Raw genomic sequence first — 26,979 nt, 5'->3', positions numbered from 1 at the left:
TTAAATCCAACTAAATGCTTTCTTCCACTAATGTGCTTATATACTCTTACAACATGCTATAAAGGGACCACACACACAAAAAAGTAAATTCCCCCTGGACCTTGCTCAGGAGTTATGCTGACCTATGGGTGGACAAATTTAACTGACCCATGCTCAAATGCCACTCAGTGACCCTCTTTTCCAGGCCCTGAGGGCCTACTATACTGGATATGCAAATAATTACCTTGCTCTGTTCTGCCTTCATACTGATTTGGATCTTGCTATTTGTCCTGGCTTACTCCTACCTTCTGAGTATTTTCAGCTAAACGTGCCCGTATTACCTACCATTATCAGAACCCTAAATAGTCAACATCCAAAAGTAGCACCAACCTTGAAACAGATAAGGATTACCTAGTTTCCAATAAGGAAACATTCCAGTGGGGCTCCTGGGCTCTCACTCTTGGCCAGGAGTAGGGTGCTGGTTATGTGGAATTTGAAACGAATCTATAAATTGGGAGAAAATCTTGGATTTTGTGGCCAACCAGACCTCCCAAGGGTGCAGAGAGATAGAAATAACTCTCCAAAATATGGGTGATAACATACATGTTCAACAAAAGCAATTGATGGGACACCACGCAGCTTTAGATCTCCTCTTTGCCCATGTTACGGGCTAGTAATAAAAATGAACGTTGTCCCCATCTTTCACCTGATTTTGCTACTACAGAAAGCTTGATTTAAAAGGTAGCTGATACTGCTGTTTCTTTAGATACTGCCATAAAATACGTTTAAGAAATTTCTCAAAGGAAAGAAGCACATGATGTGTTTACGGGAGCAGCTAATAGTTTATAAGCACCCTAAATAGTAGATGGGAACCTTGGCTTTTCCAAGGTTTTGTGATTTTTTTTTTTTTTCACATAAAGGATTATTTGTCATTATTAAAAGCCTGAATTTTAGACAGATTCTTGGACTGGTGGTTCATATCCACCAGCTCGTTCAACATTACCACCTGTCTCATCCCCAGTAGCTTAGAATTATGACCTTCACCATGAAGCTCCATGTGTTTTCCCAATTCCAACTTGGATTCTTTCAGCATTTTTACTTTTCTAACTAACACATCATGGAGAGGATAAATAGATCAGCATGCCTTTTCTATGTCTTACCCAATGCTGTCTGGAATCAATTTATTGACAACTTCTTTTAAGTCATTCTCTCTCTGATCATGATTTCCATCATTTTCTTCTGGATTTGGCAAACCCATTGGTGCTGGGCATAAGAGGTCTTCCAAATCTGATTGTTGCGTTTTTTAGTAAAACCAACACAGGACAGGCTCGGCTCCTGTGGCTCAAGCAGCTAAGGCACCATCCACATACACCTGAGTTGGCAGATTCAAATCCAGCCCGGGTCTGCCAAACAACAATGACAGCTGCAACCAAAAAATAGCCAGGTGTTGTGGCAGGCGCCTGTAGTCCCAGCTACTTGGGAGGCAGAGGCAGGAGAATCACTTGAGCCCAGGAATTGGAGGTTGCTATAAGCTGTGATGCCACAGCACTCTACCCATGGCGACAGCTTGAGGCTCTGTCTCAAAAAAAAAAAAAAACCAACACAGGACAGACAAAGCAAATAACCTTGGGTAGTCTTAACATCAACACGAGCTTCAATCATAGTCTGCCATTTTTTAACCATAGAACACATTTTGTCATGGGTAAGGTCCATGCCATGGAAGTTAGTCAGGTAGTTTTTGCCCTGAACATCTTCAGTAATCAGCTTGAATTTTCCAAATGCAACTTCATCATTCTGCAGATCAGTAAGACTCACTTCAAACACATGACCTTTGAGACCATTGGATGCAATTTTTGTTTCTTGAGTCCTGGTGACTAGTGTTTTTTCCAGTATTTCTTTTTTTTTTTTTTTTTTTAGAGATAGAGTCTCACTTTATGGCCCTGGGTAGAGTGCTGTGGCATCCCACAGCTCACAGCAATCCAGTATTTCTTAGTAGGTGCATAGTAGGAACATAGTAGGTGCCTTCACATCATACCAACTTTCTTAGGAAATGGAGCAACCACTTTCTTCTTGTCTCCCTTTTTGCCACCTTTTGTAAAGCACTTGTTCTTGCCGACCACCATCGTGGTGCTCAGCGAGCCAAAAAGGCAAGGTTTTCTAATATTTTTCTTTCTTCTACTGGGTCTTCACATTATTCTGACCTATGTTACCAAGCTAATAACAAAGCTGAATACCTTTTTAAATCAGACCATTCTATAGAATGAACTATGTTTTGTTTTGTTGTGTTTTTTTTCTTGCTTCTCTGGTGCCTTAGCTAGAGTGCAGTTGTGTGACATAGCTCACTGCAATCTCAAAGTCCTGGGCTCAGGCAATCCTCCTACCTCAGCTTCCTGAGTAGCTGGGCCTATAGGTACTCACTATTTTGCCCAGCTAATTCTTCTATTTTTAGTAGGGATGAGGTTGTACTTTTGCTCAGGCTAGTCTTGAACTCCTAAGCTCAAGCGATCCTCCCACTTCAGCCTCCCAGAGTGCTAGGATTACAGGTGTGAACCACTACGCCTAGCCAACTAGGGTGTTTAATCGCCATCAGTTCCCAAACAGACTATGACCAACTTGACTCAAATACTGTTAAACTATCTATATTGCCTAAACTTGATCTGTTTGATTATGATCAATTTGATTAGTACGGATCCCTATTAAGGAACATACTTGGTATTACTTCTTGATGTTACCCTACTGATAGTCTTCCTGTCAGAAGCCTTAAATGTTTATACACAGTCATCCACTGTACATTAAATGGTCTCACTTTGACTAGAACAACAAAAATGTAAAGAATCATTCAACTGACCTGACATTAAGACTTGTGATTTCCAAACAAGTCCATTTTGATAGTGAGAGAGTGGCACCCATGCACAAAGTTTTGGTTAATTACTCAAAGTTGAGAAGCTGAACAAATGATGGGCCTTGTTACACTTTAGCTAAGGCTGTCTTGTGTAATAAACTGCAAGCTAATTAAGTATGCAAACAAACCAAAACCTAACCTATCTTAGAAGTAGATATTTTTGGTAACTTGATCTTAGCAAATCACAGTCAGCCAATTAATCCTAGCATGTCCAAACAAGGCAAACACCAATGAAGCTATTTCTGTATTTTACTTCCATATTCTGTCTATAAATACTTGCTGCAGAGCTTTCTGACTCTTTGGGTTCCTTGCTCAAATAAACTCAAGTTACGTTTATTTTGTCTAAGTTTTTCTTTTAACAATGGTTTATCATAGCCTCACCAGTCAAGAAACTCTAGTGAGTATATTTGGTGAGGATCAGTCACTGGTGACAGAGTCCCACAGGTTAAATTTAGGACAGGTTAAATTTGAGATACTAAAGATATAGTTAAACAAATATGTCTAGTCAGTGGCTGGACTCAAAATAAAATTAGATAATACCATTTATTTAGGGGCCAAAAAGATGATTCATGAGTGAAGGAGACTGAGTAATGGCCACAAGAAGGAAAATCAGAAAAGCAAGGTGCCACAGAAGATAGAGTTTCACGGGTGGCAGCATTGACAGTATGAAGGACTATAAAGGGGTTAATAAAATGTGCACCAAAAGTATCTGTAAAACTGGCAACTGGAACGTGGGATTTTCCATGGAGTGACAGAGAAAGCAGTAAAAGAACAAGGAACCGAAGGGTGCAGAGCTCTTTTTGCTTATACTCATCACTTGTTGGGCTACATTAAAGGGTTGCTGTGGGGCCACACTAGAGCTCTACACTAGACACAGAAAAAATGGACATGAAATACCAACTCTGTCAACTGTTCTGGGGAAAGATTCTCATGTTACTTGGGCCTTAGGGTCTTACTGATAAAATCAGTCTATAACCACTTATTTCTTAGGGGTATATGAGACAAAGTGAGATAAAGTATATGAATGGACCTACGTGAAAGCCTAGAATGTCTATTCACTCGTTCACAATTAAATGTGGTAAATAAATATAAAAGGAATCTATTCAGTTTGGTGATTATAGTCACTGCAGTAAATACCAGTAATAAGATCCTTTACCTAACAGGAATTTCCATATATAGTTAATTCTCCCACAACATTTATTCTGAAAACATGAGTTTATCAGGGAACAATTTGAATATAATATAAATTCTGCATTTGCTTAGGTGTAAATTCACACACAAAGAACACTAGGTTAATGCAGAAAACTGGAAACTCAGCTGGACTGAGCCATGTAAGGATATATAAAACACACACACACACACAGAGACCTCTAAATATCTACCAGATATCCTAGTTCACTGCGTGTGTTATGAGCCAAACCCATCTATATCTGGTGTTACAATTTCCCATCTGATTTTGGGTAACCAACTGTGGGGAACTATTTTCTGTGACTTTTTTTTTATATCTGCATTGTCTGGCCTTTTTGAGCAGAGCACTGGTAAACTAGGACAAAGGAAATAGCAAACATGCCTTGGAAGCTAGGGATAATGTATTACTCCAAAAAGATTTAGAAACTTACTTCAGAAGTATCTAAGTTGCCACTTCCTTATCCTCCAGGGTAATGAAACTACATTCTCCTTCCCTTCCCAGATAAGATTTGTTTACCTTCCAAAGTAAAGGTCTGTCTCTCTCTCTGAGGAGGAGAATGAAGAGATCTGCCTGCAGCCTGTGAAGGCTTAGAGTGTCCTAACTTAGGTGTTCCTCTCCTGTGGTGCAATCCCACTGCATGGGCAAGGTAATATCAAGCCCTCACTGCACTGCATCATGGAATTTGAGGAATGTGAACTGGCATTAAGATGCTCTGAGTAATAAATGGTCTACCTGTGGCTCAGTGAGCAGGGCGCCGGCCCCATATACCGAGGGTGGTGGGTTCAAACCCGGCCCCGGCCAAACTGCAACAAAAATATAGCCAGGCGTTGTGGTGGGCGCCTGTAGTCCCAGCTACTCGGGAGGCTGAGGCAGAAGAATCGCCTAAGCCCAGGAGTTGGGGGTTGCTGTGAGCTGTGTGACGCCACGGCACTCTACCGAGGGCAATAAAGTGAAAACTCTGTCTCTACAAAATAAATAAATAAATAAATAAATAAATAAATGGTCTATTCTCTGATCCAGGGACCTTGGGTTTCCTGTCAGAATCTATATCCATCCATGCATCCATCCATGGACTTATCTCTAATATTCCCTTTCCACCAATTCACAGTAACTCACAAGCTAAAACCCTTTTTAAACCTACTTCCACAAGCAAACTTCAGCTCTTTTTGGAGTTAAAATGCCACATGAATTATAGTTTTTATGAATTTCCTAACCATTTAACATGTGTAAAACTAGGTCACCATTTTTATTAGGTTATCATTTTTATTAATGTGTCATGATAAAGTTTTTGTGTAGCAGTAATTTTTGTATTGCACGGTGTCCTCTAAGGTATACATATATTGTGTTAGAACTGACTCTGTAGTCTGCTAAGCTTCTTTATTGGCATAGATTAGAATAAGGACAGTGACATACAGCGGCTTAAGTGATTAGGAGGAGTATTACAAATTATGCATGGATTTATTCATAATAACCTTATCTCCAATTTTCCCAAATTACTTGGACAAAATGGGAGTTGATCATACTGGTATTTTCATTTCTCCATGCTTATTTTAGAAGTCAGTAGAACAGATTTTTGAAGTATGCTTTTCTCTAATTGTATCAGAATATAATTATTTTCATGGCTATAAAATTTTATAAAACTCCAAAAAAACAATACCTCACCATTGGAAATTAAATTGTCATCTGTATCAGTGATATCCTCTGGAATTCCATGCTTCTGAAGAGAAGCATCAGATGATTTTTTACACTTTGGAAAACTGAGGTCAAGTTTCTTTTGTGATATCTCACTCTCCGTTATCTTTTTCCTAATAATTTCCTCTTCAAACTTCATGTTTTTGTTTGATGAATATACATTCCTAAAAGACATAATATAAAATGTTAAAATAACATTGGTGATTCTTTTTATAAAAAGCAAGCAAGTTTCCCTAATGTTCTGATTTCATACATAACATAAATTTTTTTTTTTTGTAGAGACAGAGTCTCACTTTACCGCCTTCAGTAGAGTGCCATGATGTCACAGGACTCACAGCAACCTCTAGCTCTTGGGCTTCGGCTATTCTCCTGCCTCCGCCTCCCAAGCAGCTGGGACTACAGGCACCTGCCACAACGCCCGGTTATTTTTTGCAGTTCAACCAGGGCTGGGTTTGAACCTGCCACCCTCAGTATATGGGGCCGGCGTTCTACTCACTGAGCCACAGGTGCCACCCCATACATTGCATACATTAAAACTTTTTTAATTTGGACCAACCATAGAAAGGTCAATCTAAAGCAGCAGAAAGTTTGAAAAGTACCTTATAAAAGTTTTTAATGTTAAAAAGTACCATATAATGCCAAAAAAATAGATAACTTAGATAAATGGGCAATTCCAAGAAAGACACAAGCTTCCAAATCTGGCTTAAGAAGATAAAGAACATCTGAGTAAATCTGTAACAAGTAAAGAGATAGAATTAGTAATCAAAAACTTCCCATGAAGAAAAAACCAGGACTAGGTAGCTTCACTAGTGAATGCAGTCAAATCATTAAAGAATAATTAACACTAATCTTTCCCAAATTTTTCTAAAAAATAGAAGTAGAGGGAACACTTCCCAACTCATTCTACGAGGCCAGTATTACTCATATAAAAGTAAAGACATGACAAGGAAAGAAGAACACAGTCCAATATTCCCTATTAATACAAATGAAAAAATCTTCAACAAAATAATAGCAGACTGAATCCACCAACACGTAAAGGGAATTATATCGCATGACGATTGGGGTTCATCTCAGGAATTCAGGAGTGCTTAAACACAAGACAATCAGTGTTATATGCAGTATCAATAAAGGATAAAAATCACACAATGATCTCAATTAATGCAGAAAAATCACTTGACAAAGTCTAATATCCTGCTGTGATAAAACATCAACAAAATAGAACAGAAGGGAATGTCCTCAACTTGTAAAGAACATCCATGAAGAACTCACAGCTAACGTCATACTTAATGGTAAAAGACGGAAAGCTTTCCTCTGAGCATCAACAAGGATGTTTGTTCTCATCATTTCTACTCATCATTTTACTGGAGGTTGGTTCTAGCTAAGGGAATTAGGAAAAGAAAAAAGAAAAGGCATCTGAATGAGAAAGAAAGAAGTAAAACTATCTCTATTTACAGATGACAAACATGTATAGAAATGTCATAGAAATCCACACACACAAAAAAACCTGTTAAATAAGTTCAGCAAGTTTTCAGGACACAAGGATATAGAATCAATATGTAAAAGCCAACTGTATTTCTATATACAAGCAATGAACAACCCAAAATAAAAGTAGAAAATAAACACTTATAATAGCAGCCACAAAATAAATACTTATGAATATATTTAATAAAAGAAGTGCAAAACTGGGTGGCACCTGTGGCTCAGTGAGTAGGGCGCCGGCCCCATATACCAAGGGTGGTGGGTTCAAACCCAGCTCCGGCCAAACTGCAACCAAAAAATAGCCAGGTGTTGTGGCGGGCGCCTATAGTCCCAGCTACTGAGTAGGCTGAGGCAAGAGAATCACCTAAGCCCAAGAGCTGGAGGTTGCTGTGAGCTGTGACATCACAGCACTCTACCAAGGGTGATAACATGAAACTCTGTCTCTAAAAAAAAAAAAGTGCAAAACTTATTCATTGAAAACTACAAAACAAAGTTGAAGGTAATTAAATAAATGGGAACACCTTCCATGTTCATGGATTGGAAGATAAAACTGTTAAGATGGCAATACTCTTTGATCTACAGAGTAAGTGCAATCCCTATCAAAATTCCAGCTGCCTTTTCCGCAGAAATTGACAAGTCAACCCTCAAATTCAAATGGAATGTAAGAGACCCCCAATAGGTAAAACAATCTTGACAAAAAACAAAGTTCCCAATTTTCTAAGCCTCCTACCAAGCTACAGAAATCAAGACTGTGTGGCACTGGCATAAGGACAGACATGTACATCAATGGACTAGAACTGAGTTTAGAAAATACATTTATGGACAACTAATTTTTTAACAAGGGAATCCAGACAACACAATGGGAAAGAATAGTATCTTCAAAAAATGGTGCTAGGCTCGGCACCTGTAGCACAGTGGTTATGGCGGCAACCACATACACTAAGGGTGGCAGGTTTGAACCAGGCCTGAGCCAGCTAAACAACAATGACAACTGCAACAAGAAATAGCCAGGTGTTGTGGCAGGCACCTATAGTCCCAGCTACTTGGGAGGCTGAGGCAAGAGAATAGCTTGAACCCAAGAGTTTGAGGTTGCTGTGAGCTGTGATGCTACAGTACTGTACAGACAGCGACATAATAAGACTCTGTCTCCAAAAAAAAAAAAAAAAATGGTGCTAGTGGGATGAGGTGGTTCACACCTGCAATCAGAGCATTTGGGGAGGCTGAGGTGGGACGATCACTTGAGGCCAGAAGTTCACGGCCAGCCTGAGCAACATAGTGAGTTCTCATCTCTACAGAAACTAAAAGAATTATCCAGGCTTGGTGGTATATGCCTACAATTCCAGCTACTTGGGAAACTGCAGCAAGAGGATGGCTTGAGTCCAGGAGTTTGAGGTTGCAGTGATCTATAATGACACCACTGCACTCTACCCCAGGCAACAGAGCAAGATCATGACTCAAAACAAACCGAAAAAAATGGGGCTGAGGCAATTGAATATCCAAACGCAAAAGAATGACTTTAGTCTCTAAGCTCACACCACAAATAGATCAAAGACCCAAATGTAAAAAATAAAAGCATAAGACTTTTAAAAGTAAACACAGGCATAAATCTTCATGAGCTTGGTGAGGCAATGGTTTCTTATACATGACACCAAAAGTGCACATGACAAAAGAAAAGTGGAAATCAAAGGAGTTTAAAACTTCTGAACTTTCCAGAAGATCACCAAGAAAATTTAAAGGTAACCCACAGAATGACAGAAAACTGCAAATCATGTCTGATAAGATTCAACTTTCTAGAATATATAAAGAACTCTTATAACTCAATACTATAAAGACAAATAATCCAATTAAAAATGGGCAAAGATGTGAATAAATAGTTTCCAAAGAAGAATTTAAAATGACCTATATGCATACAAAGAACTGCCATGGTTATATGGCAATGCAAATAAATGAAAACCATAATGGGAAACCAGTTCACACCCACTAGCGTGGCTATCATCAAAAAGAAATTAGAGCCTTCCTACATACTGGTGGTAATGTGAAGTGGTATAGCCATTTTGGAAAAGAATCTGGCAGCCTCAAAAGGTTAAACATTGAACTACCATATAACACAGCAAGAGACCTGAAACATATGTTCACACAAAACTTTTACTCAATTATTAATACTTATATTACTAGAGAAACTGACAATAATCAGTAACTAAAATTGTGAGGAATAAGGAGGACTGATCTTGGGGTCTGTAGATGTTTACCCAGACACAGATGATTACCCAGTACAGACTGGTAAGACAACAGTAGATGACAGGGGGTTTAGGAAGAAGGGAGGAAGAATGAATGGTCTAGAAAACAGCATTCATATGTGTTTAAAAATGTACCTAAGGGCGGCGCCTGTGGCTCAGTCGGTAAGGCGCCGGCCCCATATACCGAGGGTGGCGGGTTCAAACCCAGCCTCGGCTGAACTGCAACCAAAAAATAGCTGGGCATTGTGGTGGGCACCTGTAGTCCCAGCTCCTCAGGAGGCTGAGGCAAGAGAATCGCTTAAGCCCAGGAGTTGGAGGTTGCTGTGAGCCATGTGACGCCACCGGCACTCTACCGAGGGCCATAAAGTGAGACTCTGTCTCTACAAAAAAAAAAAAGTACCTAAAATTTGGGGGTTATTCAGATATAAGGAGGCCAGGAGACAACTGTTATTGAAAAGATAATTTTTGGGTGGGGCCCGGTGGCTCATGCCTGTAAACTTAGCACTCTAGGAGGCCAAGGAAGTGGATTGCCTGAGCCAGAGCAAGACCTCATCTTTAAAAACAGCTGGGCACTGTGGTAGGCGCCTGTGGTCTGAGCTAGTTGGGAGGCTGAGGCAAGAGAATTGCTGGAGTCCAAGAGTTTGAGGTAGCTGTGAGCTATGATGCCACAGCACTCTACTGAGGGTGACAAAGTGAGACTGTCTCAAAAAAGAGGGTGGTGCCTGTGGCCCAGTGGGTAGGGCACTGGCCCCATATACCAAGGGTGGCGGGGTCAAACCCAGCCCCAACCAAACTGCAACAAAAAAATAGCCAGGTATTGTGGCGGTCTCCTCCAGCTACTCAGGAGGCTGAGGCAAGAGAATCACCTAAGCCAGCTGGAGGTTGCTGTGAGCTGTGATGCCACAGCACTCTACCAAAGGGCGACAAAGTGAGACTCTGTCTCTATAGGAAAAAAAAAAAGAGAGAGAATTTATTACTTAGAATTCGTAAGAGAAGGGGGCACACCATGCCATGGAAGGGCCACGGGGAATCAAAGGGTTGGTAGGAAAAAACAAGGGGAAAGCAGGGACAAAAGCTTCTATTTTGATTTTTCAAGGGAAGAAATGAGCAAGGTAAGGTAAGCAATGAGCAGAATTAGAATCGGATGGCAGGCTATGGGCTATAGGGGTGATCCCTAGTGGGGGTTTTTTGAGATAGACTAACTCTTGTTAGAGTCCCATGTCGTCATTCTAGCTCACAACAACGTCACTCTTAGGCACAAGCAATCCTGCCTCAGCCTCCCGAGTAGCTGGGACTACAGGTGCCCATCACAGTGACTGGCTATTTTCCAGAGATGGAGTCTTGCTCTTGCTCAGGCTTGTCTCAAACTCCTGAGCTCAAGCAATCTACCCGCCTCGGCCTCCCAGAGTGCTGGGATTACAGGCGTGAGTCACCATCACCCAGCCCTAGTTGGTTGTTGTCTGGTTGTGGGATGATTAAGCTATAAGAATATCACAGCCTAGAGTATAAGAACCAAACAGAAGAGGTGGGTATATGGTGGTATATGGACTCAGGATTGGTTGGTTTTCATATCAAAGGCACATTCACTATTTCTAGAAATTAGCTTACCTCTGGGAGGGGTGGTCTCTTTCCAGCCAGTGAAACCCTAGTTACCAGAACATCAAGAATGTGTAAAACAAGAAAATATAGTTAATACACCAAGAAAGACACTGATCTCAACTAAGGGATGTGTGAGAAAAAACACCAGAGAAAGAGTACAGAGGAAACTGAAGCTTTTATTCTGTGCTATTTTATGTGTTCAACTGGTTGACACTTTATCCTAGCATCTCCCAGTTCTTGATGTTAAACTAATAACTCAAAGGTCTTCCCCATTTTCTTCCCCTCTCTCATGCACACACTCTCACAACAGTAATAGGGTAAGTCTCCTTGGGAAATCAAAAATTTTTATGATTCTGAGTTGAATTTTAATCATGACATCATAAAGCAAGCACTATTTTCCAGTGACAATCATTTGAGCCACATCTAAAGTCACCACAAATAAAACCACTTTTCAAAGACTCCATGTTCTACTCTGACTCAAGTGCACACCAAAGCACTCTGTAAGTAGCAACATAAAAGCATATTTAAAAACCATTATCAGTTATTTGAAAAGGTATGAATTAAAGACACTTTTAAGGACTAGATTTCACATAACAAAAAAATCATTCTATCAAAATTTTTACCAAAAGAAATTTTAATCTCAATATTTTCCATTATACTTTTTTCCATATGCTTTCTTTTAATACAGACAAATTTCAAGTCAACCTGCTTTTAAAAAGAGGGAACATCACAAGCACTTTCTATACACAAGACCCACAGGAGGTACCACTGGGGACGTGCACATCAATGAGACGATCTAATCTCAAGGAGCTTACATAACCACGGACATACGTGCCTAACACAACACAAAATAGAATGTGATGCAGTGCTTAAAATAGAGCGCTATGAAGGGCTATCAAGCACAAAGCCAGCTATTCCAACTATTCTTCTAAATGAAAAAACTGAGGCTGAAAAAGAAATCCTAAAACAAGGTAACGCATAGCCAGAAGGCAGATCTGTCCTGTTATCAAGCCCAGTGCTTCTCCACTGTCCCATACTGTCTCTAAGTCAATTTTTTCCTAAATTTTAATAACAAACAAAGGCTAATACTTATTTAATTTCTACCTTTCTTTAATGAGTAAAAATTTGACCTACCCCGAAGATTGCCATCTTCTTCTTCTTTTTGTTTGTTTGTTTTTTAAAGATATGGGGGTCTCACTGCTCAGGCTGGTTTCATACTCCTTGGTGTCCCAGAATACTCTGATTATAGGCATTAGCCATCGTACACAGTCAAGGATCTTCTAAACATACACTCAACACAGCTAAGGAAATGTGTAATTTTATAGCACCTACTACTACGCATAACATGTTAAAATTCATTCAGTGTTTACTATATGCCAGGCCATTGTGCTAAGTGCTTTATAATCATTGCATTTAACCATCACAACAACACTATAAAGTAGGTATTGTTATGTTCATTTTTCAGATGAGGAAAGTAATGGTAAGTGATTAGTCCAAGCTCACACAGAAATGGTAGACCTGGTTTGACCACAAACGCTACTCTTATAACAACTCCACTAAACCACCTGCTAATGGAAAAAAATATACATTTTAAAATTAATATTTGGAACTCCATGAGCCTACACTGAAAAATGATACCGATTTTCTAAATTGTACTTAAAGGTAAAGGTTGTGGAGATGGCTGACTAGAAGCAGATAGTTTGTACCTCTTCCATGAAGTGGAACCAGAATAAGTATATATTCACATCTCAAACAGATCATCTATGAGATAATGCTAGGAAGCACCAAAACAAGTAAGGAGAGGGTGCAAGGCACCTTGCCTGGTCGGGGAATGACTGAGAGAGCTAGGAAAAGCTCCTGGATACAGAGAGAGAGGAAGAAAGAAATGCCCAGAGCTTCACACATGGAAAAGGGCTTTTACTGAATAGTATTCCATGGTACACATGTACCACAGTTTATTAATCCATTCATGGGTTGATGGGTGCTTGGGTTGATTCCACATCTTGGCGATTGTGAAATGAGCTGCAATAAATAATCTAATGCAAATGTCCTTATGGTAAAATGATTTTTTTTTTCTTTTGGGTAGATATCTAATAATGGAATTGTGGTATCAAATGGAAGGTCTATTTCTAGCTTTTTGAGGATTCTCCATACTTCTTCCCATAGAGGTTATATAAAAAAGGTGGTGACTTCACATCTTTTGTATTTACCTGGATGAAGGTGAAGCACACTCTTCTTAGTAAAGTATCACAAGAATGGAAAAGTACCCAATGTACTCAATACTAACATGAAACCAATAGATGAACAACTATATGTCCACACAAGAGAGAAAAAACACCATTATATTCAAGCGGGGAGGGAGGAGTGGAAAGGGGAAGACGCAGGGGTATTGGTCAGCTCTCACCTAATGCACACAATGTAAGGGTATACAGCACACTCCCTGGGTGAAGGGCTCAACTATAACTTGAACTTTACCTTAGAAACGCAAACAATGCAGCCTAATCATTTGTACCCTCATATTACTCTGAAATTAAAAAAAAAAAAAAAGAAAAGAGTTTTTACGATCTTGGCTACAGGAGTACCCCTCAACTCACACAGGCCTCTGGCTAACATAGGGAGCCACTAGAGATTGCACAGAGAAATTGCTGCACAAGGGGAACCCACATAGAATCCCACTGGTATGATTCTGACAGCCTAGATGCTGAAGCTCTACAAGCAGCTACTGCCACTGTGGGGCTATGAGGTGACACAGTGGAAACCGGGGGCTCCCAGCAACCTTGGGAAGATCCCTGCCATATTGCTGCGGGAAGCTGGTGAGACAGAGACTTAAGCGAGTGGCACTGGCCACAGCTCCTTTCCTGCAGTCCCACACTCTCCCATAGGTCCAGGGTGCCACTGAGAGTTTCACTCTGGGCTGCACCTGTCCTCAGGCCAAGTTCAGCCTGACTGGCTGCAGCACAACCTGGTTCAGGAGAGACAGGGAAATCAGGCTCTCTTAAGCACATCTAGGACAATACCCACCACCCTGCAACTGGCAGCCATGTGGCAAAGACAAGAGTGAACCAAAGTCCTCATAGCTTTCTCTTCTTGCTGTTCACTTTAATAGGACCCTGCTCTCTGCAGTCACAGGGCTAAGGTGCCAATTGCGGAGTTTAACTCCAGGTTGCACCCTGCCCTCGGGCTGACTTTGAGGCCACTTAGCTATAGTCACCACTTGGGTGGGGAGGGACAGTGAAGACCAAGCTCTCCTAGGTGCACACAGGACCATAGCCTTTACCTTGCTTTAAGTAGCTATGGGACTGGAGAATAACTGGTCCACCCATCACGGCTACCAGCAATGCCAACATAAGCCAATCTGTGTCCCAGTGGATTGTTTCACTACTGACATCACACCTACCCACACACCCACACCACTGCTCCCACTATTAGCTTTTTTTTTTTTTTTGAGATGACGTCTCACTCAGTAGAGTGTCGTGGCGTCACAGCTCACAGCAACCTCCAACTCTTGGGCTCAAGCAATTCTCTTGCCTCAGCCTCCCAAGTAGCTGGGACTATAGGTGCCCGCCACAACACCCAGCTATTTTTAGAGATGAATTCCAACTCTGGCTCAGGCTGGTCTCAAACCCCTGAGCTCAGGCAATCCACCTCCCTCTGCCTTCCAGAGTGCTAGGATTACAAGTGTGAGCCACCACGCCCAGCCAAATGATTTTGATTATAGCCAAAAGCATGTCAAGAAACAACTTAAAGACTAGCATCTAAAAAACATGTAGGGTCTAGGACATAAAAACACAAAAATCCGGGCGATGCCTGTGGCTCAAGGGGATAGGGCGCTGGCCCCCCATGCGGGTTCAAACCCAGCCCTGGCCAAAAACTACAAAAAACAAACAAACAACAACAACAACAACAAAAAAAAACCCCACAAAAATCCAACTTGATTCTCCATAAAAGTCAAAACTGGTAATTGGTACTGACATAAAGACAAAAATACAGACTAATAGAATTGAGAGAGAAGAAATAAACCCTCACATCTATGGGTGTACTGGCCTGGGATGCCATAACAAAACATCATGAACTAGGTGGCTTGAACAAGGGAAATTGATTTCTCATAGTTTTTAGGAGGCTAGAAGTCCAAGATTAGGGTTCTGGTATGGGCTCTCTTCCTGGCCTCCAGACGCTGCCATCTCACTGTGTCCTCACATGGTAGCGAGAGAAAGGCTATGTAAAAGTGCTTCTTATAAAAGCACTAATTCTTATGAGGGCCCCACCTGCAAAAACTCATCTTGACCTAATGATCTCCCAAAGGCCTTATCTCTAACTACCATCACACTGTGGGTTATAAATTTGGGGTAGAAACAATCCAGTTCATAGCAATGAACAACTGATTTCTGGCAAGGGTGTCCAGACAATCCAATGAGGAAAGACGTCTTCCAAATGCTGCTGGGACAACTGTATATACACACACAAAAGAAGGAAGTCGGACTCCTTCCTTAACTGTGCATAACAATTAACTCCAAATGGATCACAGACCGAAGTGAAAGAGCTAAAAATATAAAACTATGCAAGTCAATTATCATGACCCTGGAGTAGGCAATGGTTTCTTAATACAATTTAAAAATCTTGTGTTACAAATGCTATCAAGAAAGTGAAAAGACAACTCACTGGAGAAATTTTTTTGCAAATTAAAAAGAGTCAAGTATTTCAGAATTTATAAAGAAATCCTATAACTCAATAATATAAGGAAAAACCAATTTAAAAATTGGCAGAGGATGTAAATAGATAGTTCTTCACGTAAGATATAAATATGGCAAATAAGCATATGACAATATGCTTAACATCATTAGCCATCAGGGAAATATGAAGGAAAACCACAGTGGGCTACCAGTTCACATCCACTAGGATGGCTGTAATAAAAAAAGACAAAGATAAAATAGCCGGGCGTTGTGGCGGGCGCCTGTAGTCCCAGCTACTCGGGAGGCTGAGCCTAGAGAATCGCTTAAACCCAGGAGTTGGAGGTTGCTGTGAGCTGTGTGAGGCCACGGCACTCTACCGAGGGCAATAAAGTGAGAACCTGTCTCTACAAAAAAAAAAAAAAGACAGAAGGTACAGAACAAGTGTTGCTGGTGATATGGAGAAACCGAAACCTGCATACATTGTTTGTGTGAATATAAAATGTTACAGCCATTTCGGAAAAGACTCTGGCAGTTCCACAAACAGTAAGCAGTTCGAGTGAACAAAGATTGGTACTGGTCGCTGGCTTGTTAGGAACTGAGTGCACAGGAGCGGGCAACAGGTGGGTACACAAGTGAAGCTTCGTCTGTGCAGGCAGCTGCTCCCACCTCTCACATCACTGCCTGAGCTTTACCTCCTATCAGACCCACTCCGTCCCCAACCCTATCCCTGGTCCCTGAAACTGGTCCCTGGTACCCAAAACATTGGGGATCACTGGACTAAGACATAGCCATGAAAATAAAACTCTTATAGTTTTATAAATATACATAATTCACTTAAAGTTTCACAGTTTCACATACTAATAATACAGAAGTCAGTATGCAACAATGGTGCAACAGGAGGTGATTTGGCCTCCCAGAGGGCATCTGGCAATGTCTGGAGACATTTTGGTGGTCACAACTAAATATCCTGAAATGCACGGTCCCGCCTCCACAACAAAGAATTACAGGACCCAAAATGTCAACAGTGCCACTACTGAGAAACTCTGGCGTAGGAAAATTCATTTAAATTAGCACACCATTCATTTCTCCTCTCTCAGAATCGGTCTAAAATTAGTAGTTTCTACTAAAACTAAGCCTCTACTATTAATAGTTAGCCTCTACTACTACTAATTACTAAATGAATGGATTTTTCTTGCCCACGTTACAAAATAGATATGAAAATACAGGAGAACTTCTGTAAGTTGATCACCCAAGGGACTGCAGCAAACTGGCCAACACACAGAGTGGTCAACATAAGGAACTAGGCCTACTGTACTGATATGTTCATGTGACATTTCTGCTCTATAAAAATTAAGTCACCGGAAGCCGGCAAGATGGCTGCGGCTGGAGCGGGCTGTCTGAGGCAGACGGTGTCGGCCCTATTACTCCGGAGCCTGCGCTTGCCCACCTGGCAGCTGTCAGCTCTGGCTCGGCTCTACCATAAATGGTGGTTGATCATTATAAAAAGTGCTAGAAATGTGGGGTATCTTGACAAGACATCTAAAAATGTTGGAACTGGATTGGTGGGGGCTCCAGCATGTGGTGATATAATGAAATTACAGATTCAAGTAGACGAAAAGGGGAAGATGTGGATGCCAGGCTGAAAACATTTGGCTGTGGTTCAGCAATTGCTTCCAGCTCAATAGCCACTGAGTAGGTGAAAGGGAAAATGGTGGAGGAAGCCTTGACCATCAAAAACACAGGTATCGCCAAAGAACTCTGCCTTCCTCCTATGAAACTGCACTGCACCATGCTGGCTGAAGATGCAATCAAGGCTGCCCTGGCTGATTACACACTGAAACCAGAACCCAAGAAAGGAGAGGCAGAGAAGAAATGAGCCCTCGGAGAAGCCTTCAAGTCATGTCATCTGTTTGCCCACCCACTGCAGTATCTTTAGACGTTCAGAAGCCCCCAGGACCACATAAAAGAGCTATGAGATATGCACAAGGGGGCGGCGCCTGTGGCTCAAGGAGTAGGGCGCCAGTCCCATATGCGGGAGGTGGTGGGTTCAAACCCAGCCCTGGCCAAAAAAAACACACACACACACAAAAAAAAAGAGATACGCACAAGTTTCACCATTCACATTGTGACCCGAGTGCAAGCAAAATACAGAGTTTAGCTGTTCTGTATCCTGTGATTTCTTTCAGCCCACATTTATTGCCTTAACTCAGTTAATGCATATTTTGAATTGTGTGTGTGGCCTCAGAACTGAAATCAATAATGAAGTCTCAAGTTTTGATAGCCTGTGAAGTACATAAATATCTTAATTTTACCTGAATTGATTTTGGTAATATGCCTTCATGTAATTATTTGATAGAATCAGTTACTGTACATAAAACAGATGCACTTATATATATTATAATAGATAAAACAATGTCAGTTAATGGGGAAAAAAATTAAGTCACCTTAAGGAGGTGGTCAACTTTGGAAGTTCTACTGTCATGCAATGAAAACAAACATACACACATATATGTTTAAAATAAGTACATATTAGACTTAAATATAAGAGGAAAAACACTTACTGCAAAAATGTTCTAAATTCTGCAGTTTCAACATTCTCCACAGCAACAGGCTCCTGATTTGTTAAATTATTTGATGTCTGTCCAATAGTATGAAAACAGAATTCAGGAACCCTTGCTAAAAGGACTGCTTTGTGTGCTTTGAACAAAGTACGGCCTATAGAGAAAGTAACATCTGTATGGAGTTCTTCCTTTAGAAGCCTGTAAGGAATAAAAAGAATCATAGTTTAATTAGTGATTGCTAAGAAATATATATTTATTTTTATGAAATAGGCTTGAAAATAACATATAAGCTAAAAAAACAGATGCAATATGAAATAAGTTAATGTAAAAATGAATTTGCTTGGCATAGTGGCTCATGCTTGTAATCCCAGCACTCTGGGAGGCCAAGGCAGGAGGAATGCTATGAGCTTAAGACGCCAGCATGAGCAAGAAGGAGACCCCCCAACTCCACTAAAAATAGAAAGAAAAAGAAAATTAGCCAGGCAGGCACACTTATAACCCCAGCTACTCAGGAGACTAAGGTTGGAAGACCACTTGAGCCCAAAAGTTGGAGGTTGCAATGACATATGATGACACACTTTGTCTTAAAAAAAATTTATTTTTTTAGGCAGCACCTGTGGCTCAGTGGGTAGGGCGCCGGCCCCCTTACACCAAGGGTGGCGGATTCAAACCCGGCCTGGCCAAACTGCAACAACAACAACAAAAAAATAGCCGGGCATTGTGGTAGGCACCTGTAGTCCCAGCTACTCGAGAGGCTGAGGCAAGAGAATCGTCTAAGCCCAGGAGTTGGAGGTTGCTGTGAGCAGTGTGACGCCACAGCACTCTATGGAGGGTGATAAAGTGAAACTCTTGTCTCTTAAAAAAAAAAAAAAAAAATATATATATATATATATATATGTTTTGTGTGCTTCTTAGATGCATCTTAGTTTGATCAATAAAAAACATGTATTTTTTTTTTAATTTTAAAAAATGAGTTTGTTATCAGGTCATTCCAAAGAACATTGTTTAATATTGGCTTAGAATATAATTTTTGTTTAATTTACAGGGAAAACAAAAGTAATTTCACTAAAATAGTAAGACTACTTTTTTCAAAATGTATCTTATGAATTCTTTCTAATAACAAAACAGATTTTGTGCTACTTCTGTTGACTTTCCTTTAAAATACATCTTCTTTAGATTTATTTTGAAACGTAGAACACAAAGTTAACATGAAAAGAATTTTTTAAAAATCTTATTAAACTGGAGCAACAAAAGTAAACATTAACACCAACAAACCAAACACAACAGTAGATAATTCAGACAAACTGGTACACTTTGTTCTGACTAATGTTAATTACCAAGTCTGATATACAGGCTTGGCTGTCAAGAATGTGACATTTAAACCCTTTTCCATTTCTCCCTCCCACAAATAGAATTAATCATGCTACAATCTATTATTAAAGTGATGGACTGATGAGCTAAACCCATTTGAATTCTCTTACTAAAGCATACACATAGTTATGGTAAAGCCCCTGATTCCCTGTATATTTAGTGATGAAAGAACAGAAACTGAAATCATAATACAATCATTTGTCTCTTTGCAGTAACTATGTATTTTATTCTCTAAATAGTAACGAATACTTTCTATTAGTAAGGTATGTATTCGCAGGGACTTCTGGGTTGCTGGATTTACATCATGCCAGCACACTATAGGAGGCATAAGTAGTGGATGAAGCTATTCGTTACAGTGAAAGCCTGGAAAGTTGCCAATGATACTCATTCCCCCAGGACCAAGTTAATGGCTTCTTCCTCTAATCCCATCACACTCAGTACATACCTCTATTACAGCACTTGTGCCATTGCATCATTATTATTTTCATGTGTCTTTTCTCCCTACTAAATAATGACCTCTCCAAAGGCAAAAACTGTGTATCTTCAGTATACAGCAATATCTGCTTGTTGAATGATCCTATTTTACCCTAAAGAAATATTTCAGAGCACAAAAGCTTTCCGAATCTTGAAAACAATGAGGAAACGGATGCATCTTAGTTTGATCAATATATACATATATTTTTTAAGACAGTGTCTCACTCTGTTGCACTGGGTGAAGTGTCATCATAGCTCATAGCAAACTCTTGCCTCAGTTTTTCTATTTGCAGTAGAAAGAGGTCTCACTCTTGCTCAGGCTGGTCTCAAACTCCTGAGCTCAAGCAATCCACCTGCCTCGGCCTCCCAGAGTGTTAAGATTACAGGCATGAGCCACCATGCCTGGCCCATATTTTCATCAATAAGTTGTTTTCCTAAGTAATTTTTTTTTTTTTGAGACAGAGTATCACTCTGTTGCCCCAGGTATATAGTGCCATGGCATCATCACAGCTCACAGTAACCTCGAACTCTTGGGCTTTAGCAATCTACTGCCTCGGTCTCCCAGAGTGCTAGGATTACAGGCCAGAGCTACTGCGCCTGGCCTAATTTTTCTATTTTTTAAAATACATAAATCTGTATAGAGGAGGAGTTAGAGGAAAATGAGAATAAAGATGAGAAAACTACTGCACAGCACAGATGAATGACATAAAGGGCTTGAGCCAGAAGAGGTCAATGGTGACAGAAAAGTAGGGATGGGATTAAAATATATTTAGGTAATAAAACTGGCAGGAATTGTTGAGTGTATGTAGAAGGTGAAGGGAAGGGATTAATGTAGGATGTCCCTCATATTTCCTTTGGATAACTGGGTACCAGTGATGCCACAAATCTCTATCTGCTCATCCAACTTCCCTCAACTTCAGACATATTTCCAGTTCTCCTGGATATAGCTTCCTGAACCTTCATACAACTTCATGCCCAATGTCCTAAGATTTGGGACCATTTTCCATTTTTCCCTTTTTCTGTTCCCTATATGTAATTGGTCACCAAGTCTATCAATTGTTCTATTTCCACTGCCATTTTGTATTTCTGTACTATTATAAAATCTCCTAGCTGGTCCCCTTATTTCTAAAGTTCTCTTTCCACAAGTTTAGGATCCAGATGCATTAATATCCTATTTGAAAAACACCAATGGCTCTACTGACTCCAGAATACACTGCAAACATTTAACTGGAGAAAGAAGGCTTATGTGATCTAGTCTTAGTCTATATTTTCACCCTCATCTGCTGTCACTTTGATTCCCAGTCATATCCACAATATGTTTTCTTTTTTTTTTTTTTGTAGAGACAGAGTTTGACTTTATTGCCCTCGGTAGAGTGCCGTGGCATCACACAGCTCACAGCAACCTCCAACTCCTGGGCTTAGGCGATTCTCCTGCCTCAGCCTCCCGAATAGCTGGGAATGCAACCAAATTCATTTATAACTTATACATGGCCCTGGTTTGTACCACATGTTCCTATACCCTAATCACATCTGAATGGACAATGCACTCAGCCAAGGTTAGCCACGAGCCAATGAGATAGTTAAGCAAGAGAACTCAAGCAGGGATGGTCTACAGCAGTGATTCTCGTGAACCTTTAATACAGTCCAAAGCGGTCGCAACCCACAGGTTGAGAATTGCTGGTCTACAGTTAACTAATGGCACTCTTAAAAGCACTCTAAAGCAAATCTAAGATAAAGTTACAAATAAAAATTAAAAAAGAAAGAAATGGGTAAGGAGAAATGCAGAGACGAAGTTACTGAAAGATCAGTTTGCACAGCTACCATAGACGAGGCAGACTACTTGGGTTCACATTCTGGTTATGGGAGCTTGGGCGTCACTTTAACGTCCCAGAATTATGAACCAGATTGCCAAGGTTCATGTTCTGACTCTATCACTTCCTTTTTAATGCTCGGTTTTCTCAGCATTAAATGTAGAAGAACAGAAATGATAACAAGGCTTATAGGATTCATGAGGGGAACAAATAAAACGTTTCCTCTAAGTCCAGCGTATAACAAATAGTACGATGACAATAAACTTTTTAAAAAATTGCCCTGAATAATGATCCATTTGTCAAAGTGGTCTTACTGTATACATGGTGTCTTACCCCAAGCAACTTTCCAGTTCTACGTCAAATCTGACGTTTTGACTGCTGAAATTGTTTTCCTGTTTTTTCTCATTTTTCCCTGTATCTCGTCACCTCAGGTAACCCCGGAGTGTCTCTGTTCCTTACTAGAGAATCTAATACAGTGGTTCTCAACCTGTATTGAAGGGCTGCGGCATTAGGAAGGTTGAGAACCACTGACTAATACAACTTGGTTTTCCAAAATAAATTAAGCTGTTTCAAACCTCTATGCCTTTATAAAAGCCATTCCCTTATTTAGATATCCTCTATGTCTCCCTTCGCAATCTTTACCAATTCTGAACCAATTCTTTATCATTCCCCAAGAGGCAACTCAAATGTCATTCTACAAAGTCTTTTTTTTTTTTTTGCAGTTTCTGGCCGGGGCTGGGTTTGAACCGGCCACCTGAGGCATATGGGGCTGGTGTCCTACTCCTTTGAGCCACAGGCGCTGCCCTACAAAGTCTTCTCAACTCACCCCACCACCATCACTTTTGTTTTGGCCATTATCTCTCCCACTAGAGGGTAAGCACCAAAACCCAAGCAACTTTAGTTTTATTTTCCATTTTTACTTCAGTCCCTCACTGGTGGAGACAAGCAGCACCACCAGTAGGTAATTAAAGGAAATATTTTTACATTAATAAAATTCTGTTGATAGTTACTGAAGCCTTAAGTGGGGTGTCTGACAGAAAGCACTTTAGATGTAGAATGCTGCTCAACTGTTATTAGTAATCATGATCTCTCTAGCACAGGTTCTCAAGGTATGATCCTGGCCAGAGCATCAGCATCACTTGGGACTTCTTAGAAATGAAAAAAAAACCACTCAGGTTCCATCCCAAAGTAATTGAATCAGAGAACTATGAGCTGGGACTCGGTAAATCTGTGTTTTAACATGCTCTCAGAGTGAGTCTCATGTACATTAAAGTTTAAGAACCAATGTTTTAATGGAAATGTGAATTAGATAATATTTCTAAGCTTCATTTTCTTTGTAAATAAAGATAACTTTAGCTGGATTCCCGATATCCTGATATGGACATCTATGAGGCTTACAAAGGTTCAGGATGACCCTCCATTCGCTTGGGTCTTCACAAGAGCTGGGAGTTTGTGGGAGCCACAGGGTGTTCTAGGTGGAGAGAGGAGGCCAGGCTGCAATCAGTAAGTACTTCTGTGCAAGCGTTTCTGGTACACTTTTTAAAGAGAGCTAAAAAAAAAAAAAAAAAGACACTTCCAAGGGGCCAGTAATTTGTTCTTTCCTCATTTCAAATAAATACCCATTTTATATTGTGTAAGCTTATTAAAAAATGGTGTATGTTTCAGGACCCGGATTCACCCTAGCCTTAACTATCTTTCAAGCTACTAAGTGCTGCGCAAAACCACGCCTTTAATTTTTGTTTTCCTTTTGAATCTGGTACACGCTGCCCGAAGGGCTCGGGATTGGAGACTGGCAAGTGTCCCACGGCGCCTGCGGCGAGGAGAACCAGGTCGGGAGGGCAGGGGAGGCCACAGCTTGGGGGCGAGGTGGGCGAGTCAGGAACTGAAGCAGCCAGCGTTCCCGCCTCCTCCTACCTGAGCAGGTCCTGGCTGAGCTGCTCCGACACCAACGCCTTCAGCCGGCGCCGCTCACAGGGCCCCTTCCTTTGCAACCCTCTACTGCAAACTCCAGGGGACCCCACAAGCACCACGCCGGCCGCACCGTCCTCCCCACAGCGGGCCATAGCCCACAAAGGCGCGGCGGCGCCCCGCAGGCCCAGGACTCCGCCTCACTTGCCCCGCCCAGGCGGAAGGAGGGGGCGTTTCCGATCGTGCGCTCCGCTGCTTCACGAATCCGCCCCTAAGGGAAAAGGTTGACGCCTCTCGTCAGTTTGTAGACGGTCCCTTAGAGCAGGCAACTAGAAGCCCGGGGCATCTCAGAGACAGGGTACCCGGTCGGCACGTGACCCGGAGTGTGTGCGCAGGCGTACTAGCTCTGTTTACCCCTGCCAGGAACTCCCGCCCGCCCACCCCCCTGGGAGCTGTGTCCTGCGGGGCCAAAGTGATCTTCTTTTATTTATTTATTTTTTATTTTATTTTATTTTATATTTTATTTATTTTTTAGAGACAGAGTCCATGTCACCGTCGGTAGAGTGCAGTGGTGTCATAGCTCACAGCAATCTCAAACTCTTGGGCTCCAGCGATTCTCTTGCCTCAGCCTCCCAAGTAGCCGGGACTACAGGCGCCCGCCACTGCTACGAGGTCTCGCTCTGGCTCAGGCTGGCCTCCCGCCTGGGCCTCCCAGAGTGCTAGGATTACAGATGTGAGCCGCCGCGCTGGCCCAAAGCCATCTTCAAGCTCCCTGTCCCCGTCTCCCTTCTTTGCCTTCCAGTTGATGTTACCCATTCTTTTCAATAAACATTTTTGTGAGGCCTGAATTCAAATCAGTGTGTGCAACCTTTCTATGCGATGTGTCTACTCTTTCTTTTCCCACGAAAGATCAAACGAGTAACCCTCCCTCACATACCTGTTTCTCAACCCCAACGGATAAATGTGTCGGACAAGAAAACTTGGAAGTGGCAGGGGTAGAGGAAAAACTAAACTCAGAGTCAGAACTACCGGGGGCGGTTGACCCTCATTGACCCTCATGCTCTTATTATCTGGGGAGTGGTTCGGGTAACCGCTTTTAGACTTCAATTGAGAAAGTTTTGTTTTTATGACTAAAAGCCCTAAAAGTTTTGACCTGGTAGGGAGGAGGAGGTAAAGTGGGAGAGGCAGAGCCTGTGAGCTGGGATGTGGGTGGGTTGATGTGCTGTAAAACTTTTTGAGTATTTTGCCTAGAAGAAAGTAGCAAAGGTGTCATTTAAGTTTTTTGATATTTTTATTTGATTACTTCCAGCAAGAGAAGAAAACACAAATAGTTCAGCTTCGTTCACAAGCGCTGTGCAAAGTAAATAATAATTGCTTGGAAAATAGACGGACTTGCTACCATAAGATTGGCCAAGAGGTTGCCATTTCTCCAAATAATGCCCCTCTCAAATATTTGGACGCCTTGAATCTGAAGAATAAAACTGGGTAATTGGTTCTTAATTATTCCTGTAGAAAAGAGGGTGTCAAAGGCATTATCAATACAATAAATAGCTAACATTTGAATGCTTGGGATACTGTTCTGCTTGCTCTGCAGGTAATTATAAATTCCCACTGCAGCCTTTTAGGTAGGTATAGGCTTGTGACCCAGTTTACAGATGGGGACACTGACTGAAGCACACATAGGGTAGGTAAACCTCAGTAGGTTACTGGGCCAGTAAGTGAAGTGAAAATCCAAGCAGTTTCTTGAATAGAAGCAATTAAAGAAAAAAGTAAAAAGGCACAGAGAGTATATATCAGTACTTTTTCAGTGGCAAATTAAGACAATTTACATACACGCTTGGTGGGAATATAAATTGGTGTAGCCATTATGGAAAACAGTATGGAGAGTCCACAAAAAAAATTGAAAGTAGAACTGCCACATGATATGACAATCTTTCTATATATCCAAAGGAAATTAAATTAGCACATCATAGAGATATCTGCACTCCGTGTTCATTGCATCATTTCTTTTTAATATATATGTCTTTTGAGACAGGGCCTCACTTTATTATCACCCTTGGTAGAGTGCTGTGGCTTCATAGCTCACAGCAACCTCAATCTCTTGGGCTCAAGAGATCCTCTTGTCTCAGCCTCTTGAGTAGCTGGGACTACAAGCACCTGCCACAACAAGCAGCTATTTTTAGAGACGGGGTCTTGCTCTAGCTCACGCTGGTCTTGAACTCCTGAGCTCAAGCAATCCACGCGCCTTGGCCTCCCAGAATGCTAGGATTACAGGTGTGAGCCACCACGCCCAGCCTCATTGCATCATTATTCACAATAGCCAAGGCCTGGACACAAGCTAAGTGTCCATCAATGGATAAATGGTGAGAGATAACAATAAAATCCTATGTTCTTCCCCAACAGACTGAATGGATTCCCTCTTGGCCAAGGGAACCTCAGAGAAACCTTAAAAACTGAAAGCCATAGCAGGATGGGAGGTCAGACATACCTTGTTATAACCCTTTCCTCATTAAACACCATTCGACTTTCTTCCCTAGAGGATAAACTGAAATCAGCCCTTTGGGAAGACTTGTTCCACTGCCCATTTCAACCAACTGACTATCGCTGCTCCTCCCTTTTACAGTTTTGATGTAACTGACCAGCATTCCTTCCTGATTAGAGACCACTGACCATCGAGCAGTACTGGACAGTCTAAGGAGGTCGCACAGTGAGGCTTTTTGTGTCCTCTGCTTCACCTTTTGACATTACAGGGCCAGAAATTCCACTCTCCCGTCATACTAATGCTGCAGCTTTTTGTACATAGGACCCATGAAGGAGAGTGAAGCTCAATTGTTTCTCCTCTCATAAATATTCATGACTCCTCCTATAGTTTATTAAATACACATTTTCAGCCACCCTGCTCAGCATAAATTCTTGTACCCTTCACTGTTCCCTTGAAGTACTTGCTTTTAGCTTCTGCCTAAGACTTAGTTTCCTAGTTTGTAAGATGCCCAGCCGGTGGGCTGCAGCCCCTTTATGGAAAATAAACTCTCCTTCTCAAGATTATGAACTTCATCATTCTTTAATTGACCATGGATAAAAACATTATGGCATATATACAATGAATA

General features: G+C 41.2%; 1 protein-coding gene and 1 pseudogene across 2 annotated transcripts in view; one reads left to right on the top strand and one right to left on the bottom strand.

Annotated features, from left to right (window-relative positions):
• The window catches only part of BTBD8 (BTB domain containing 8), a 96,023-nt gene extending 71,829 nt beyond the window's left edge, over positions 1-24,194 (bottom strand). Inside the window, exons 1-4 of one of the 2 annotated variants that reach the window (XM_053592278.1) lie at positions 23,879-23,940; positions 23,363-23,435; positions 18,309-18,506; positions 5,733-5,926 (exon numbers count right to left, since the gene is read on the bottom strand). In XM_053592278.1, the coding sequence (XP_053448253.1) occupies positions 5,733-5,926; positions 18,309-18,506; positions 23,363-23,385 (415 nt within the window). In that variant the 5' untranslated portion in view covers positions 23,386-23,435; positions 23,879-23,940. Of the gene's footprint in view, positions 1-5,732; positions 5,927-18,308; positions 18,507-23,362; positions 23,436-23,878 lie in introns of both variants that reach the window. The other variant, XM_053592277.1, reaches the window with a different exon arrangement.
• Positions 17,121-17,663, top strand: LOC128586479 (iron-sulfur cluster assembly enzyme ISCU-like; annotated as a pseudogene).
• Positions 24,195-26,979: the final 2,785 nt, after the last annotated feature.

Source organism: Nycticebus coucang, chromosome 5 (genome assembly GCF_027406575.1).
Source record: "Nycticebus coucang isolate mNycCou1 chromosome 5, mNycCou1.pri, whole genome shotgun sequence".
NCBI lineage: Eukaryota > Metazoa > Chordata > Mammalia > Primates > Lorisidae > Nycticebus > Nycticebus coucang.
Note: the sequence above shows the minus strand (reverse complement) of the source record. Positions and strands in the feature narration are given on the sequence as shown.